At 37.4% G+C, this 16,475-nt stretch overlaps 1 protein-coding gene across 1 annotated transcript in view; it reads left to right on the top strand.

Moving 5' to 3' along the window:
* The first annotated feature begins 634 nt into the window (after positions 1-634).
* The window catches only part of SLC13A1 (solute carrier family 13 member 1), a 75,809-nt gene continuing 59,968 nt past the window's right edge, over positions 635-16,475 (top strand). Inside the window, exon 1 of the mRNA XM_068550073.1 lies at positions 635-733. Coding sequence (XP_068406174.1) covers positions 635-733 — 99 coding nt within the window. The remainder of the gene's footprint in view (positions 734-16,475) is intronic.

The following is a 16,475-nucleotide window of genomic DNA, read 5'->3' as shown; positions in this document are numbered from 1 at the left end:
ACAGAGAAGTCCTAAATGAGAGCGGTCAGGAGGTCTCCTCTGAGCCAAACTCCACAAAGGCAGTGCATTTAGCTGCCTCAATACCTTATCTGAGAAGTCCCAGAAAAACCCATCTGTAGCAAAAACTTGCCTTTTCACACTGGAATTCCTACTACTGGGGTTGCTATTTCGATTCACAAACTGAAAATGAGCTTCACTGGAAAGGGTACTGGAGGCACCCAGTAAAGACCTGCTCAAGGCACCACGCAAGTGTGGCGCCTCAAATTCAGGGAACATCAGAAGGTGGGGAGGGGCCTCATTGTGGGCAGACTCAACCAGACTCATGGTTTGCCTTCTCCTAGACTTGGCCAGTTCATATTCCAGTTAATGTGCACAGACTAAATAAGGACAGTTTTGCCCTTCAAAAACATAGCAGAAAATGGTCTTTGATTTCTCGCAAACACTCTTGGGCTTATCTCTCCATGTGAATTGTGACAGTAAAACAATAAAAATTGAGATTTAATTTTAACTCGTGCTGGTGAGTCTGGGGCAGTAAATGAAGATGATGGGCTAGAGAAATATTAATCCAGGTTGGCTATTTAACGTCTGCCTTTTTTTTGAGGAGAACACTATTAGAAGGCACCTGTTCAGGACAATGAAATTCTTCAGTTATATTTTAGTTTATCGCCGGTTTCTCCTTGTAGTTTTCACTCTGTTGATTTTATTGCCCCTGCCACTCATCCTCCGCACCAAGGTAAGTGAACCCGGAGAATGGGCTGATAGGTTTTCTGATTTATCTAATTGTCCTTTATTGTTGCTATGTAATTTTCTGGCTCAGAGCTGAATGGGTGGTGACACCTTGGGCTTGAAATCAGGATGGTTATACATTGTGTTTTGTCCATTTTTTTCTCCTTTTTAATGATTAATGTTGTTGATTCTCGGTATGATTAACTGCAATAATTAAACAGTATATTCAGTCAGAATTGTTCTCTGCCTGGCAACCAGATGAGAGGAAGAACAAAAGAATCACAGCCCTTGAGATCCTGTCATTCTAGTTATCAATCTCCAGAGAGCATCCTGGGTTAACACGATCCCTTCCCCTGAGACTAGGCAGCAATGTGACACTGGGGGAAAGAGCTAGAAGAAAACTTGGGAGTCCTAGGGAGGGTCTAGCGCAAACTAATTTACTTGACAGCTCCGTGGCTTGGTGTGGGCCACGGAACCTTCTGGAAATTTAGTTTCCTTATGCTTCATTGAAAGTATGAAGTAATTTTCCTTGGTTAATCAGAAAAGTCTAATAAATAATTGTACATGTTCTGATCATTTGAGATTTTATATCATTTTGGTGTACTTGTAGGGATTTTTCTGTTTCCTTTTAAGTGTGGTCAGTCTATTAAGTCCAGAATAATAAACGCAATGCATTTTTAATACTTTGGGGAAATGATTGTATCAGCAAACATTTAGTGAGCACCTTCTCTACGCCAGGCACGACGAGTGTCTCTTGGTGGTAAGAGGACAGTCACCAGAGTCAGGCTCTCTGCTTTAGGTCCCAGGTTTCCACTTAGAAGCTGTGTGACCTGGACAAATTAATTGACCTCTCTGTGCTTCCACTGTCTCATATGTAAGACTGAGAGAGTAACGGGCTTGTTGTGAGGATTAAATAAATAAGCACTCATCAAGCACTTATTTGGAGCTGTGGCTGGCACACAGTAAGTGGGCTAGTGAGAATCTCCCCAAATCTGCTGATCCCACAGCTGTGCAATTCCCGCCACCCCATGATGCCTTTTCTCTGAGTAGAAGAGAACCTTTCTGATGTTCTTCTCTCACAAGCATTAACCAAGTTTATACTAGTCTGGGTAAAAATAGAATTGCAGTAATTATAATACTCCAGCCTCCCTCAGAAGTCTGCCACTGTCTGAAGGAAAGTCGTGTCAGCTACTGAAAAGTCTTTTTTGACTCTGTCAAGGCCTCCTCTACCTGCAAAACCAGCAAGGGATCTGGCCTCTGCCGCCCACAGCTGCGGGGTGTCTCCTTCAGGAGCAGGAGGGGCAACGAAGGTCTCACAGTGCCCCGAGGAGGGAGGGAAGAACTCTCTCCCACTTTTCATCAAACATTGTTCTGAACCCCCAAAGTTTTAGAGAATGTCTAGTGAAAACAGCAGGCACACTCCGTGGTCTTTGGTTTGGTTGGTTTTGTTTTGCAAATTCTTTGTGACTAATCCTCCCCTGTTCGCCCTGCCCCTCGCACCCCAGCTAGTTCTGAGGACTCTTCTATGAGTCTCTGGCAGCCACTAGATGACCAATGTGAATCACAGACATAGGGATTTCATCTGAATGCCCACCGCCACCTGCTTCGAAGACTCGTCACTCCATCTAGTGTGCAGGACGGCCTTCTTCTTCCAATTCCCCTGGTCCTACCTGTGCCCCAGACCTGGCTGACTCCTACCATGAGTACATCCTGATTCATACCTGGACCCCTGCTCTACTTTAATTTTTCTGGGTTAGTCTCAGCGTAAGTCCTTACTTATGGCAGAGAAAATAAGTTAAACTAGTCAAGACAAACTCTGGCCATGACTGCGTATCATCTGTGCTGCTCCTTTGACATATACGCATATGACACTTTGAGTATCTTCCATAATTTTCAGAGGAAGTGAATATAAGCTCTTTGAAAAGGAAGAACAATTAAATTAATAAAAAGCAACGTTCTCCATGCATGAGTCATTAACCAGAAAGTGTACATTAGGTCTGTGGGGAAACATGGCAACAAGTTGCATTTGACAAACTGTGTTCCTCTTTCCTTTCCCTCTAATCAACTCATTTGTTAAAACTCAATTAATGTTAATGGGAGGATTTTTTTCTAGTACAGTAACATGATTTCATTTTTTGTTTACTCTAAATGGATAGTTAACCATTCAATCAACCGCTAATCAAACCCAAAGAATATTATTTTAACTTTTCCTTACAAGGAGAGCAAAACTTTGTTTCAGAAGATGTGGGCCTTTGGAGTGTTTAAAAGTTAGGTAGAGGCTTACTTTGACATGAATGCAAATCAATTTATTGTAACTTTCATGTTACCAAACTGGAGAACCCTATGCTTGCTTCCAAACCCACAATAATAGTCAAGCAAAACAAAGTCAATTTTGCTTTATAAAAACACAGTGAATCTACATGATGTGGAACCAACAAACAATAAGTTATTGGCTGATTTTTTTTCATTTTCCTTCTGATTACTGAGTTGTTTCTATAGACCAGCCTTAACCCTTACCTTAATTTTACCTTAATTCAAAAATGTAGCATCAAAGATGAGAGCCCCTAAGTGGCTCTGCAATGTAATGTTCAAAAGGGAGGGGAAGGGCTTCGCTTTGCAGACATGTGACCCAACAAAGGCCACATAGATGCTATTGAAACTGGATTTGAACTCAGGTTCTGTCAGAACTCAGAATTCATGATTTAACAGTGGTTTTGTTTTACTCTTTTCTATATTTTGTACTTTTGAAGATTTACCCTCTATTTTGAGGAGTCACATAAAGTGTAGCTTGATAATCATTTATCAACAACTCAGGCATAACTCTTTACAATAATGCTTTAGACAGGTCAGACCAGAGAAGAGGTGCATCTTTGCCATTTCCTCAATTGACCTCATGCAACTCGATGTCTTTAAGGTAGAAAATTGCAGTGATTCTAACCACTGGGGGCGGACCTATGAGAACTGGAGCAGCGGTCTCATGTGTCATTTGCTGAATGTCCCAGAGTCCCAGCTATACAAGCTTGTATTATCAGCTTGTCAAGATATGGTGCCCCTTCCCTTCACACGTGTGCCCAAATGTTTACCATGAGTCATGGCATTTAGTGGGCATCTTAAAATCTTCTAGTTGGAAGAGACCTTGGAACTGTGTATTTCAGTGTTTTCATGGAAATAATATTTTATAGCGAAAGAAAATATGTACTGATATCACCCCAGAAGCCTATGAGCATAAGTCAAACAGAAGCTCAAATTGAATCCTTATGCATTAGGTATTGTAATTGGTCAAATTTTGCAGATTAGAAATGGAGATAGAAACATGCAAATAGCTTACCAAAATGTGGCTCTACAGATGTTTCCAATCAACATCTGTCTGACTTTAGAGCCAGTGATCTCAACCACAACTGAATATCTGTGTCTTTATAGCTTCCGAGGGTAATAAGTATACTCCTAACACATTGGTGTAAATGTCACTTTACTAAAGGAATTGTATTTTCTTATTGCTTTACACTGAAACATCAAAAATACTGTCTTTTTAATCATCACATAAGTATAAGGGTAGTCCTAGCCCTTTCCCAATTAGTAGTTAGTGGTCAGTAAAACAAGCCTGTAGTGTAATTGATATTTATGTAAATATTTGAGTAAAATTAATCATTGCACTGCATTTTTCTTTTTGGAGAGGGAATATCTTAAATATTCCCAGATAAAAACCTGTTAAAATTGGCCTAGGCTACATGCCGTAGTCCCAGTGATATCCACAGTGCAACTTTGTTCTTTTATGACTATCTCTAGCAGCTTGTTAATTTTACTTCTCAGAACTCCGTACTATTTCTTTACTTATTTTTCTAGTTTCTTGGCTTTTCTTTGTATTTCTTTTGATGGAACAAAATGATAAAAAGAAGGCCAGGTTTGTTTGAGGAGTTTTAAGAGGAGAAAACTGAACAATAATATTTTCTGTTTGTAGAGAGCATCCTTCCAGGTGTGTCACTCCATCTAATTTACCCATTCATTATGGACCCCCCCTTTTTTTTTTTTTTCAGTTAAGGAGACAGGAAAACAGCCACACGGATACTGAGCAGCATTCCCTAGTTGACTGGTTGTAAATCCAAGACCAGATTTCAGGTTTCTGTCAGATACTTCAGGATTTCTCTGGAAAATATTTTACACCAGGAGAAACTTGAAGAGAGGAGAGGGGAAGAGTCAGCCGAGCAGAGAGCCTTAGGGCGCTGGACCGGCCCCAGGTTAGGGATGGAGGAAACACAGCTGGAAGGGCCACCTGTCGTGGGCTGCTTCTGTTTCCTTCCCAATCTATGCATATGATGCATCGTAAATTTCAAAGTTATAATAGAAATTATAATAAGTAAAAGAAATGATACATAATGAGAGTCTTACGGTGCTCCATCTAGAAAAACTAAACAGATGGCAGAAAGAGAGCTCTTGTAAAGAAATGTAAACCTTAAAGGGATAAAGGCTCTGATGGAAGGGGGAAAGTGGTAGGTTGAGAAGTCTGACAAAGGAAAGGAAAATGAGTGGGAGAAAATTTAAAAAGACCACAAGTGAGAGAAGAGGGAGGGCAGAATTCTGAGAAAACATAAGGAACTTTTAAAGGGGCAAATCAAGTAATGAAACAGTTGATATTGTTTTTAATGTTGGTCTAAACTGCTGTAGAGATTTAAGATAAAGGGGGGAAATGCTATAAACTCCAAGAAAGTGAACATTTTAGATACAAAAGAGCATCAGAATGATGGAGGGCAAGAAAAAGAAAGCATGGAATCATGCTAATTAATGTGATAGGAGATGAACAAAACCAGAAAATCCAAATGTGATATATATTTATTTCATGAATATTTGATGAGAACTTGCTAGGCCCAAAGTACTGTGCTCAGTGAACAGTGGCATATTACGCAGTTTAATGTTTCTGCTTTCAAGTAGCTTGGACAATTGCTGAAAAGTCAATATATACCACAGCCAACATTCATCACAAAATAAGGTTGTATATAAATCCATGCCAAATGATGGAAACAAATGATTTGTGTTATAGACGTGTAATTAAAAGGTGAACATACCTCTAGGGATTCATCATTCTTCAGCCCCTCCATCCCCCCAACCACACACATCCCACTTGCCCACAACCTGCTACTCCTTCTATTTTCCTTGTCTCGGAGAATCTGCTACCCCGTTTCCAGGTCTGAAATCTGTGTGTCATGTCAGATCCCTCAGATATTCCTAAGCCCTCATCCCACAGTCTATGTTGCTTTACCTCCTGAATCCACCCGCTTCCCATTTGTGTCTTCATCTCCATTCCTGCTGGCACTGCTCTCCTCAAGCCTGTCTTTTCCTCTCTCTTTCATAGACCATTTTCACACTCTTTCCCCCAGAGTCTCCTGCCGGAGAACTATTTTTAAAATGTCAACCTTGTCCTATTGTACCACTGGTCAGACATCTTCCATGGCTCCCTTTTGCAGACAGGGGGAAAATATCTAAACCAAACATGTATATACTGATGGATCTTTGGGATTTTGCCATTTATTCCTCCTAACAGCCCTCCCCAAAGCCCCCAATACCTATCTCCCGCACTGCATTCACATTTCCCATGGGAGCAATATTTCACTATCTGCCGCCCTAGGAGACCCATGATTGTTCTTCCCTCTCTTTCTCTGCACGTGCTGCATGGAACATGCAGGAACGCCCACTCCTCTCGCCCTGTCCTTCTCGGGAAAGGCAGCTTGGGCTGTGATACAAACAGAATCCTCCTCCATGCTCTCATTGCACAGTCATGGACACATCGGCCTCCATCGTAGTCTGTATTCCATTTTGCCTTTATCTTTGCCTCCCCCTCTAAACTGCAGATACCTCAAGAACACAGAACATGTTGTTTAACTTGTTTCCTCCGGCCCAAGCACAGTGCCTGTCACACAGTTAGATAGTTGATAACTGTGCTGAACGGATGGATTTAAGGACTAAGGACCTCTTGCGGCAGAAGGATATGGTACCTAAGCTAGATCTTGTAGGAGGGATAGGATACAGGAGAAAGGAAACGATGAAAGGAAAGAACTTCAAATAGAGTGTAGAGAGCGACTAAGGGACAGAACAAGAATGTAGGTGTAACAGGAGTGTGTCCCTTCCATGAAGCTCTTCTTTTCCTTTCATGATACATATTTATACCTTGGTTGGTAACAATAGTATATGTGAATGTCTACTGTCAGCCTCCTAACAACCATTAGAATAGTCAATATTATCCCCATTTTACAGATGAGCAAACAGACACTCAAAGAGGTTAAGCAATTTGCCCAAGGTCACACAGCCTCTCAGGGGAGTGGGAGGATTTAAAGACAAGCTGTCTGGCTCCCAAGCCCATCGATGCTATTGCTTCCTTAATGGCATTTATATCAGATTTTGAAAACCTCGTGCACCATTCTTCCTGCATTTGTAATTACAAAACACACGTTGAGATGAGGTTTCCCACTGCCTGGATTACAGAGCAACCATGACCCCTGATGACCAAATAATGTGAGCAAGATATAAACTTTGGTTGTTTTATGCTGCTGAGATTTAGGGGGGTTTGCCACAGCATAACCTAGGCTGTCCCAATTTATCTAGCATATTCTGAAAAACTCCCCAAGTGATTCTGTCATGCTACTCTCTGGCCCATGTCCTCATCTGTAAAATGAACAAGACTCTTAAAAGAGTTTTCAATGTTATCTGTGGATTGGCTGCCCCAGATTCACCTGAGGTACTTACGGATGTGAAGTCCAGGATGCTGCACATTTAAAAGACTCATCATGATTCGGAAGCAGTTAATCCATGGCCTGAATTTTTATCACACCCTGGTGCATTGTCAGATTGGAGAACAAGATGGTCTCTATGGCTATGTCCAGTTCCACTGTGTGCATGGGGTGTGAATACAGCATGTCTCCACTGCTAATTGTTTTCAGAAGTTAGATGAAAAGGAGTTAAAAATTCCCTTGTAACTGACATAGTGGAGCCACAAATTGCCTTTCCTTGCTACCCATTTTGGGCTGAAAACTAACTAGAAATGCTAATTATTTTTCCTTGACTTTGTAGTTGAGCTTCTTACTCTCCATCTTCCAAGATGGAGTCACTTTAAGCTTTGCAGTTAATATGGATTGAGTCTTGAGAATTTCCTGCAGCAGTAGGGGTAGGTGTGTCACGAACCATACAAAGCCCTTTACGGGTTCTGTCAAATAATAATAGTGTTTTTCTTGTAGCACACAGATTTAGAATGCATTACTTTTCTCCTGTCTTAATTGCTTTGCGTTCTTTTTCGAAAATCAATTGCAGTGAGTGAGGCCTGTGATTGGTCCTGCTTTTCTCAAGCTGTGCTGAGAGATCGTACCCACATATGTACTAATTCATCAGTGAAATTATTCCATAATATCAGTCAGTGTGTCATTAAAAAGGGGGAGAAGAGGTGAAAAAAACTATATTTTAAAGCCTAATTTATATTTCAATTCCATCCGGAACTATAATTTCAAAGAGAACCAAGGTGATTTTTAAATATAATCAGCCACATTTCCCAAGATAATTTGTCACTCAGAACTTCAGTGGGGGGGGAGTCATTATCCACATTGCCTAGTCATAGGGTCATTTGCCTTTATTGCCTCGGTAGCAAATTCCTGGCTGCACTTACTTGGGGCGGTTAAGACAACATATGACTAATATTGTGAAATGGGGAAGTGGGAGAGTGGCAGCTACTAGGAAGTGACCTATGCAAGTAAAAGTTTTAGTTCCAATTCCAGCTTATTAGCAAGAGAGGTGAGACCCTCAGGAGAACTAGAGAGACAATTCATCCACCGGGATGAGTGTCAAAACATCCAGTGCCAGGCAAGTAGAAGAGAAAACAGAAAAGAGAACAAGGCAAAGAAAAGAGATTCCTAGGCTAAAGAATTTATGCCTAGTAGAGTGATTGTTTTATATAGGGCTCAAGATATATGAATAAAAACAGCTGTAGAAAAGACACCGAGGGAAAAAAGCTTCATTCATTTAATAAATATTACTGGGCACTTACTATATGCCAGGCATTGGTTTAAGTGCTGGGAATAAGGCAGTAAATGAAACAAGATGTGCTCTCATGGATATACTTGGATTGAACTCTACTACATACTAGCAATATGATTATTGATCCTAAGTTCAACATGGAATTACCATACCTACTTTACAGAATTTTGGTAAGGACTACATAAAACAAGTATTATATCTGGCATGGCATGTCGCAGGCATTCACAAATGTTATTTTCCCCTCCTCTTACTTAGTCATAAGTCAGAAAAACAGATTTGACTATTTATTTGGCAAATATCTTCACCTTTTAAATAAGATTTCCTATCTTTAAAGCCTGTGATTAGCAGTCTAGATGAAGTTTGTACAATTAAGACCTCCCTCATCCCTTTCTCCACCATAAACACAAAGCTAATAAACATCTCTGTAGACCAGAATGGGTCAGAAAAGCACACAAGCAGAGCAAATGTGAGAACCTGTGGTCTAAAGTGCTCCCACATCATTCTAGGGTCAGAGTTAATTTTAGTGCCACAAACTAAGGGCTGGAGAGTGGTTTTCTTGGCAACTATGACAGGCCCAAAAAAAAGCTAGACTGACCACTGTCTGTGGTGGCATTCAGAGGAAGCAGATTCTGCCCAGCCTCCCAGGCAGGGCTGATCCAAGCTTCCTGATCCAGCTAGATGGCAGGATTTGCATTGTCCTGGGAGGACAGGACCTCAGGCTGACAAGATAAGGCACATTCTGGACTACGAGCTAGGGACTGGCTGGAGGCAACTGTAAAACTTCTAGATGGTGAATAATGAGTACAGAAAGAAAAAACACAAAAACAAAACAACTACCATACAGGGTAAATCTGGAAATACAATTTCAAAAGGCAATAAGACAACCAAGAAAGTCTGACAATGAAATCAACACAGAGATGAAAACACTCCACATAAAATGAAAATAACAGGGAAATCAATAGATGAGGAAAGGGGGAAAATCCACAATAGATGAAAAATTATTTTTAATATAGAAATATACAATATTACAATATCGTATTACAATATGCAATTACACACCAACATATTAAATAACCTAAAAGTGGATAAGTTCCTAGAAACATACAACCTATGAAGACTGAATCATAAAGAAACAGAAAACCTGAACAGACCAATAATGAGTGTGAGGTGCTTGAATCAGTAATCAAAAACTTCCTAACAAAGACAGGCCAGGACCAGGGCTTCACTGGTAAATTCTACCAAATATATTTTAAAAGAATTAATGCCAATCCTTTTAAAACTGTTCCAAAAAATTGAAGAGGAGCGAACACTTCCAAACTGATTTTATGAGGCCTACATTATCCTCATACCAAAGTCAGGCAAAGAGACAATACAATGAAAGGAAATCACAGGCTCCTCAACAAAATACTAGCCAACCAAACTCATTAGCACGTTAAAAGGATCATACAACATGACCAAATGGGATTTATCCCTGGGATACAAGGATGATTCAATATACACAAAACAGTTAATGTGATGTATCACATTAACAGAATGAAGGATTTTTTTAAATCACATAATCATCTCAATAGATGCAGACAAATCATTGACAAAATTCAACATCCTTTTATGATGAAAAACTCTCAACAAATTAAGTATAGAAGGAATGAACCTCAACATAATAAAGGATGTATATGACAAGCCCTGAGTATTTAACATCATACTCAATGGTGAAAAACTGAAAGCTTTTCCTCTAGGATTAGAAATAAGACAAGGATGCCCACTCTCACCACTTCTATTTAATACAGTATTAGAAGTCCTAACCAGAGCAATTAGGCAAGAAAAAGAAATAAAAGGCATTAAATTGGAAAGGGAGAAGTAAAACGATCTTATGTGTAGAAAACTGTAAATACTCTACAAAAAACTGTTATAATAAACAAATTCAGTAAAGTTGAAGGATACAAAATCAATGCAAGAAATCAGTTGTTTTCTACACACTAACAACTATGAGAAAAGAAAATTTTTTAAATAATCCCATTTACAATAGCATCTAAAAGAAAAAAATACTTAGGAATAAACTTAACCAGGAGTTTCACCTTTTGAAAACTATAAAACTATAAAACATTGATGAAAGAAATTAAAGGAAACACACATAAATAGAAAGACATCTCATGTTCATGGATTGGAAGACTGAATATTGCTAAAATGTCCATCTACCCAAAGCAATCTACAAATTCAGTGCTATCCCCATCAAAATTCCTATGACATTTTTTACAGAAATAGATAAAACAATCTTAAAATTCATATGGAACCACAAAGACCTTGAATAACCAAAGGTATCTGAGCAAAGAGAATGAAGCTTGAGGCATCACACTTCCTGACTTCAAAATACATTACAAAACTACAGTAATTAAACAGTATCATACTGGCATAAAGACAGACATATAGACCAATGAAACAGAATAGAGAAATCAGAAATAAACCCATGTATATGTAGTCAACTGATCTTTGACCAGGGTACCAAAAATACACAATAGGCAAAGGACTTGAATGGACATTTCTCCAAAGATGATATACAAATGACCAACAGACATATGAAAAGGTACTCAATATCACTAATCATCAGGGAAATGCAAATCAAAGCCACAGTGAATTATCACCTCACACCTATTAGGATGGCTTTTATTATTTTTAAAAAAGATAAGTGTTGGTGATGATGTGGAGAAATTGGTACCATGGTATACTGTTGGTGGGAATAATGAAATAATGCAGTCACTATGGAAAACAGTATGGAGGTTTCTCAAAAATTAAAAAATGGAACTACCATAAGTATGATGCAGCAGTCTCACTTATAGGTATATAGCCAGAAGAATTGAAATCAGGATCTTGAAGAAGTATTTGTACTCCCATGTTCATTGCAGCATTATTCACAATAGCCAAAATATGGAAACAACCTAAATGTCCATCAATGAATGAATCGATAAAGAAAAATGTGGTATCTATAGACAACAGAATATTATTCGGCCTTAAAGGAAAAGAAGGAAATCATGTCATCTGCGACAACATGGATGAAATCATGTCATCTGCGACAACATGGAGGACATTATGCTGAGAAATAAGCCAGTGATAGAAGGAAAAATACTGCATGATTCCACTTTTATGAAGTATCTAAAATAGTCACACTCATAAAAGTAGAGAGTAGAATGGTGGTTGCCAAAAGTTGGGTGGAGGGAGAAATGGGGAATTGTTCAACAGGTAAAAGTTTCAGTTATGCAAGATGAGTAAGTCCTAGAAATCTGCTGCACAACACAGTAACCATAGTTAACAATATTGTATTGTGCACTTAAATTTTTTAAGAGGGTAGATCTCAAGTTAAGTGTTTTTCACACACACACACACACACACACACACACACACACACAACGAAAACAAACAAAACCCAGAATGGGGCCTGAGGAAACTTTTGGACATGATGGATATGTTTGTTACCTTAATCGTGGTGATAGTTACACAGGTATACGCATATGTCCAAAACTCAGCAAATTGTATACAATATATATGTGCAGTTTTTTGTGTATCTATTAATCCTCATTTTTTTTTAAATATAAAGCAAGAGCAGGTGAATATTAAAAAAAAAGACTAGTTAGAAGTCTTGGAAATGAAAAATAAAGTCTCTGAAATTAAAAAAAAATCAAATTTTAAAAACTCAAGATATAATAAACTGTGAACTTTAAACTGAGTACACTTGAGGACATAATCAGTGAACTGATAAGAAAGAATACTAGGAATTCACCTAAAAATCAGACAGAATAATAAATAAATAAATATGCTTTACATGAAAGAAAATTTGAAGGATGAATTCAGAATTTCCAACATACATGTAAAAGGTATTCCTGAAAAAAGAGGGACTAGAAGAGAGATTATATTCAAAGTAATAATGGTTAAATTTTTCAGAATTAAAAAAGATATGACTCCTCAGACAGAATATGCATTTCTAAGCACAAAATAATTTAATTAAATATTAGTCCATGTTTAGACACATCATAAGTGAAACTTCAAACCATTGAAGATAAGGAGAAAATTTTAAAGCTACCAAACAGTAAAGAGAAAAAAAATTATACAAAAGGATGATAATTAGATTAATTTCTCATTTTTTTCAACAATAATGAAGATGTCTAGTACAGATTTACATGACCCTTATGGAGAAAACTTCAAAATGTTATAGAAGGAATTTAATGAATACCTAAATGAATGAAAGTGTTCATAGATGGGAATATTTTAAGGCCATTTCTTGTTTTATAAATTCTGTGTAATTTCAATAAAAATCTAAAATTCAAAAAGTAAAAGCCTAAAACTATAAAGGCAAGTTTGAGAAAAATGTAAGATAAGGGACTTGAGGTACAGATTGTAAAACTTATTGAAAAGCTATAGTAGTTAAAAGAGTTTAGTAATTCTGCAAGAGTTGATGTTTGAAAGGCGGTGGGAGGAGTAGGTGATTGAGGGACAAAACAAAGAGTCCATTAACACATGTGCCTGCATTTGTAGCGATTTGGCACAGGAAATAATATAGCAACACGAATTAGATGGACCAAAGATGGACCATCTAATAAAAAAAGCCAGGGCATTTTGGTTTTACATTTAGAAAAAAAGCATCAGATTCTTCTACAAATAAATTTAGGCCCTACACTTGAAAACAGCCTTTTTAAGTTTTAGAAAAAAATACGGGAATACAATAGAATATAGAAAGAATTTCTCATACAAGGTAGTAAAAACACAGAATATAACAGAAAGGATTTTAAAATAACTGCATTAAAATTAAAATCCTCTTATCAGCCAGAAATAGAATAAAGCAAATTTCATAGATGAGTCAGAGAGTAAGAAAAATATTTGCAAATATATACTTATAAAGAAATATTATTAAGAATCTAAAAATAACTTCACAAATTCATGATAAAAAGAAACAAACAACTGAACAGAAAGATGGAAAGAGACTATAAATAAGGTAATTTGCAGGAGAGAAACAATTATGTTCAATAACCATGAAAAAAACACTTCAGTGGTATTCAAGCAAATGCAAATTAAGAAGAACTTTCCATACTATCAGATTGTCAAATAAATAAATTAGTCCAATATGCCAATGGTTGGTGAAACGGAACTTTCTCACATTGTTGGTGCTAATACTGTATAAACTGATACAACCATCTTGCATACTATCCACTCAGAAATTTCGATAACTACTTTTATACACTAGCTTAGAAAATCTCTTTCCTATATTCACTTTGGAACTAAGTACAAAGATGTTCGTAGCCCATAAACAGCCATCAGTAGAAAAACGGACAAATGAATTCTAATGTATTTGTAAAAAGAAATGCTATATCCATTTAAAACAAATTAACAGTAGGCCTTCATGTATCAACATGAATGCATTTGAAATAGATAAAACATTGAGTGAAAAAGCAAGCTGAAAAATCACATATACAGGAAATCTTATTTAATCTCAAAACCACATGATGTTTATTAATGCATTAATGGCTACATGTAGTAAAGTCACAAAAGCATGGATAGAAAGGATACACATCCTAGATAGTGGTTGACTTTCAGGATTTCAGAGGAGAAGGAAGTGGAGTGGTGTATATAAATCTTGAATGTTTTATTTATTTTTTAAAAATTCAAGCAAATGTGGCAAAATATCAGCATTTTAAAATATGTGTATGAATGTGTTTATTATATAATTTTCCATATGTTCTTAATATTTCATAATTTAAAAAATGCTTTTAAAACATATACTGCTAGAAGGCTTCTTATGCTTCATTTTTTCAAAAATATCAGGGATCAGGAATTTCTTTTTTTAAATTTTTATTAGAGTATAATTGATTACAATGTTGTGTTAGTTTCTGCTGTATAGCAAAGTGAATCAGTTATACATACACATATATCCACTCTTCTGTAGATTCTTTTCCCATATAGGTCATTAGAGAGTACTGATCAGAGTTCCCTGTGCTCTACAGTAGGAAGTCCTTATTAGTTATCTATTTTATATATAGTAATGTGTATATGTCAATCAGGAACAGGAATTTATTGCCCATATTGGTTGGTAATCATCTGCACGTAATCTCTCTGGTAGTTTGAGAGAATCTGCTTTTAATAGGAAAGGTGGAGATGGCCCTAAATGAGCCAGAAAGGCACAGCGTACACACACAAGGCAGGAAAACACAGTCAAGTGACATTACACCTCACACTATCGAATGGAATTTACAACATCTGTATTCTGCACAGCTGCCTCTGCCTGGTGGATGTGGTTTGTTTGCTGAACTTCTCGGTGTAACTTTTGGAAGTGGTAGGGGGTATATAGGTTTTTTTAACAGAAAATCAGTGTTTTTATTTTTGAGGAAGTCCTCTGGACTTTTCCGCCTTTATTTCATATAGTATTTTGAGAAGGGATCATGACTTAAAAAATATTTCTGTAAGATCATTCTTACTCATAATTTTGAATCTTTTTTCCTTCCTATATTTTCCTTCACAATAAACAAAATGAAAGTAGACGTTACTTGTGTTGCTCTCACTCAGTTCAAGAATTTATAATACTAAAATGTTTTGCTATCTGTGGAACAGAATTTGATTCAAGTTTTTACTTGTTATGGTTGCAAGGTTAATTTTAATAAAGACATCAGATGTACTCACGATTTTCACTAGACTTGAGAGGGACTGGGAGGGGAAATGATTCACCCACAGTCTAACTTACTTGACAGTTGGCCTTCTTTTACTGTCGTATCAGTGTTTGCTGGTGGTGGTAGTAGTGGTGATTGTGGTGTATAATGGTGGTTACAGTGGTGTCCTTCTGTTTTAGGAGTAGGGGGCTTGATAAGAAGGTGGAGAAAGGGAAGAGAAAAAAATTAAAGAGACAAAGATGGTAGAGCTAGAGATAATGGGTCACTCTAAGAATTCCCAGTGATATAATGAAGCAATTTTTTCCTCTATCTCAGAGATGGTTCTACAAACATTCAGAATGGTTCAAACATTCAGAATGACTTTTGAGTTGTGAGCACTGAGATAACGTCTGAGTTTTCTTCTTCGTCAGAAGAACCTGTTCACCAAAAATCATTCACCCTCATTTTAGTTTTGTTGAATATAATGTAAATAACAAATGAAATGTTTTTCTCTATCTTTAGTTTCTTTCTTTTTCTTAACAAAAACATCCACAGATCTTTGATTTAAAAAAAATAATCCTATATGTATATATTTAATATAAGATTCTTAAAATACTTGACTTTGTGCCTGGATTAACCTTGTGTTGTTGAAGGCCTAAAGTGCTAATGGGAAAGAACATTTTCCTGTCCAGGACTCCAAGCCTGACCAAGAAAGATCAAATAATGGAAAACAGGAATTGGAGGAAGAAGGTACTCCTAGGATAGATCCAGCAATAGGATGACTGCATAATTTGTCAGCCAAAGAGGGACACTTTTGAGAATGAAAGTGATTTCTAATCAAAAGGGATACCTGCCCAACAGGTGTAAACCAGCACTATCCCAAGAAAACTGGGACAGATGGCCATCCTACCCATTCGGAGGGGGATACATCTGTTTTCCTCCTTTTCTAGACTTTGAGCTTCCTTAAGATATGGGAAAAAGTGGCATTGCCAACACACTGTGGGAATGTAGCTATCAGGGACAACAGATATAGTGCCTTAGCCAGATGCAACTGTAATCTCCTGGGACACATATGCAGAAATATGAAATGTATGTAAGTGTTTGTGGGAA

This window comes from Eschrichtius robustus, chromosome 8, assembly GCF_028021215.1.
Source record: "Eschrichtius robustus isolate mEscRob2 chromosome 8, mEscRob2.pri, whole genome shotgun sequence".
Classification (NCBI taxonomy): domain Eukaryota; kingdom Metazoa; phylum Chordata; class Mammalia; order Artiodactyla; family Eschrichtiidae; genus Eschrichtius; species Eschrichtius robustus.
Note: the sequence above shows the minus strand (reverse complement) of the source record. Positions and strands in the feature narration are given on the sequence as shown.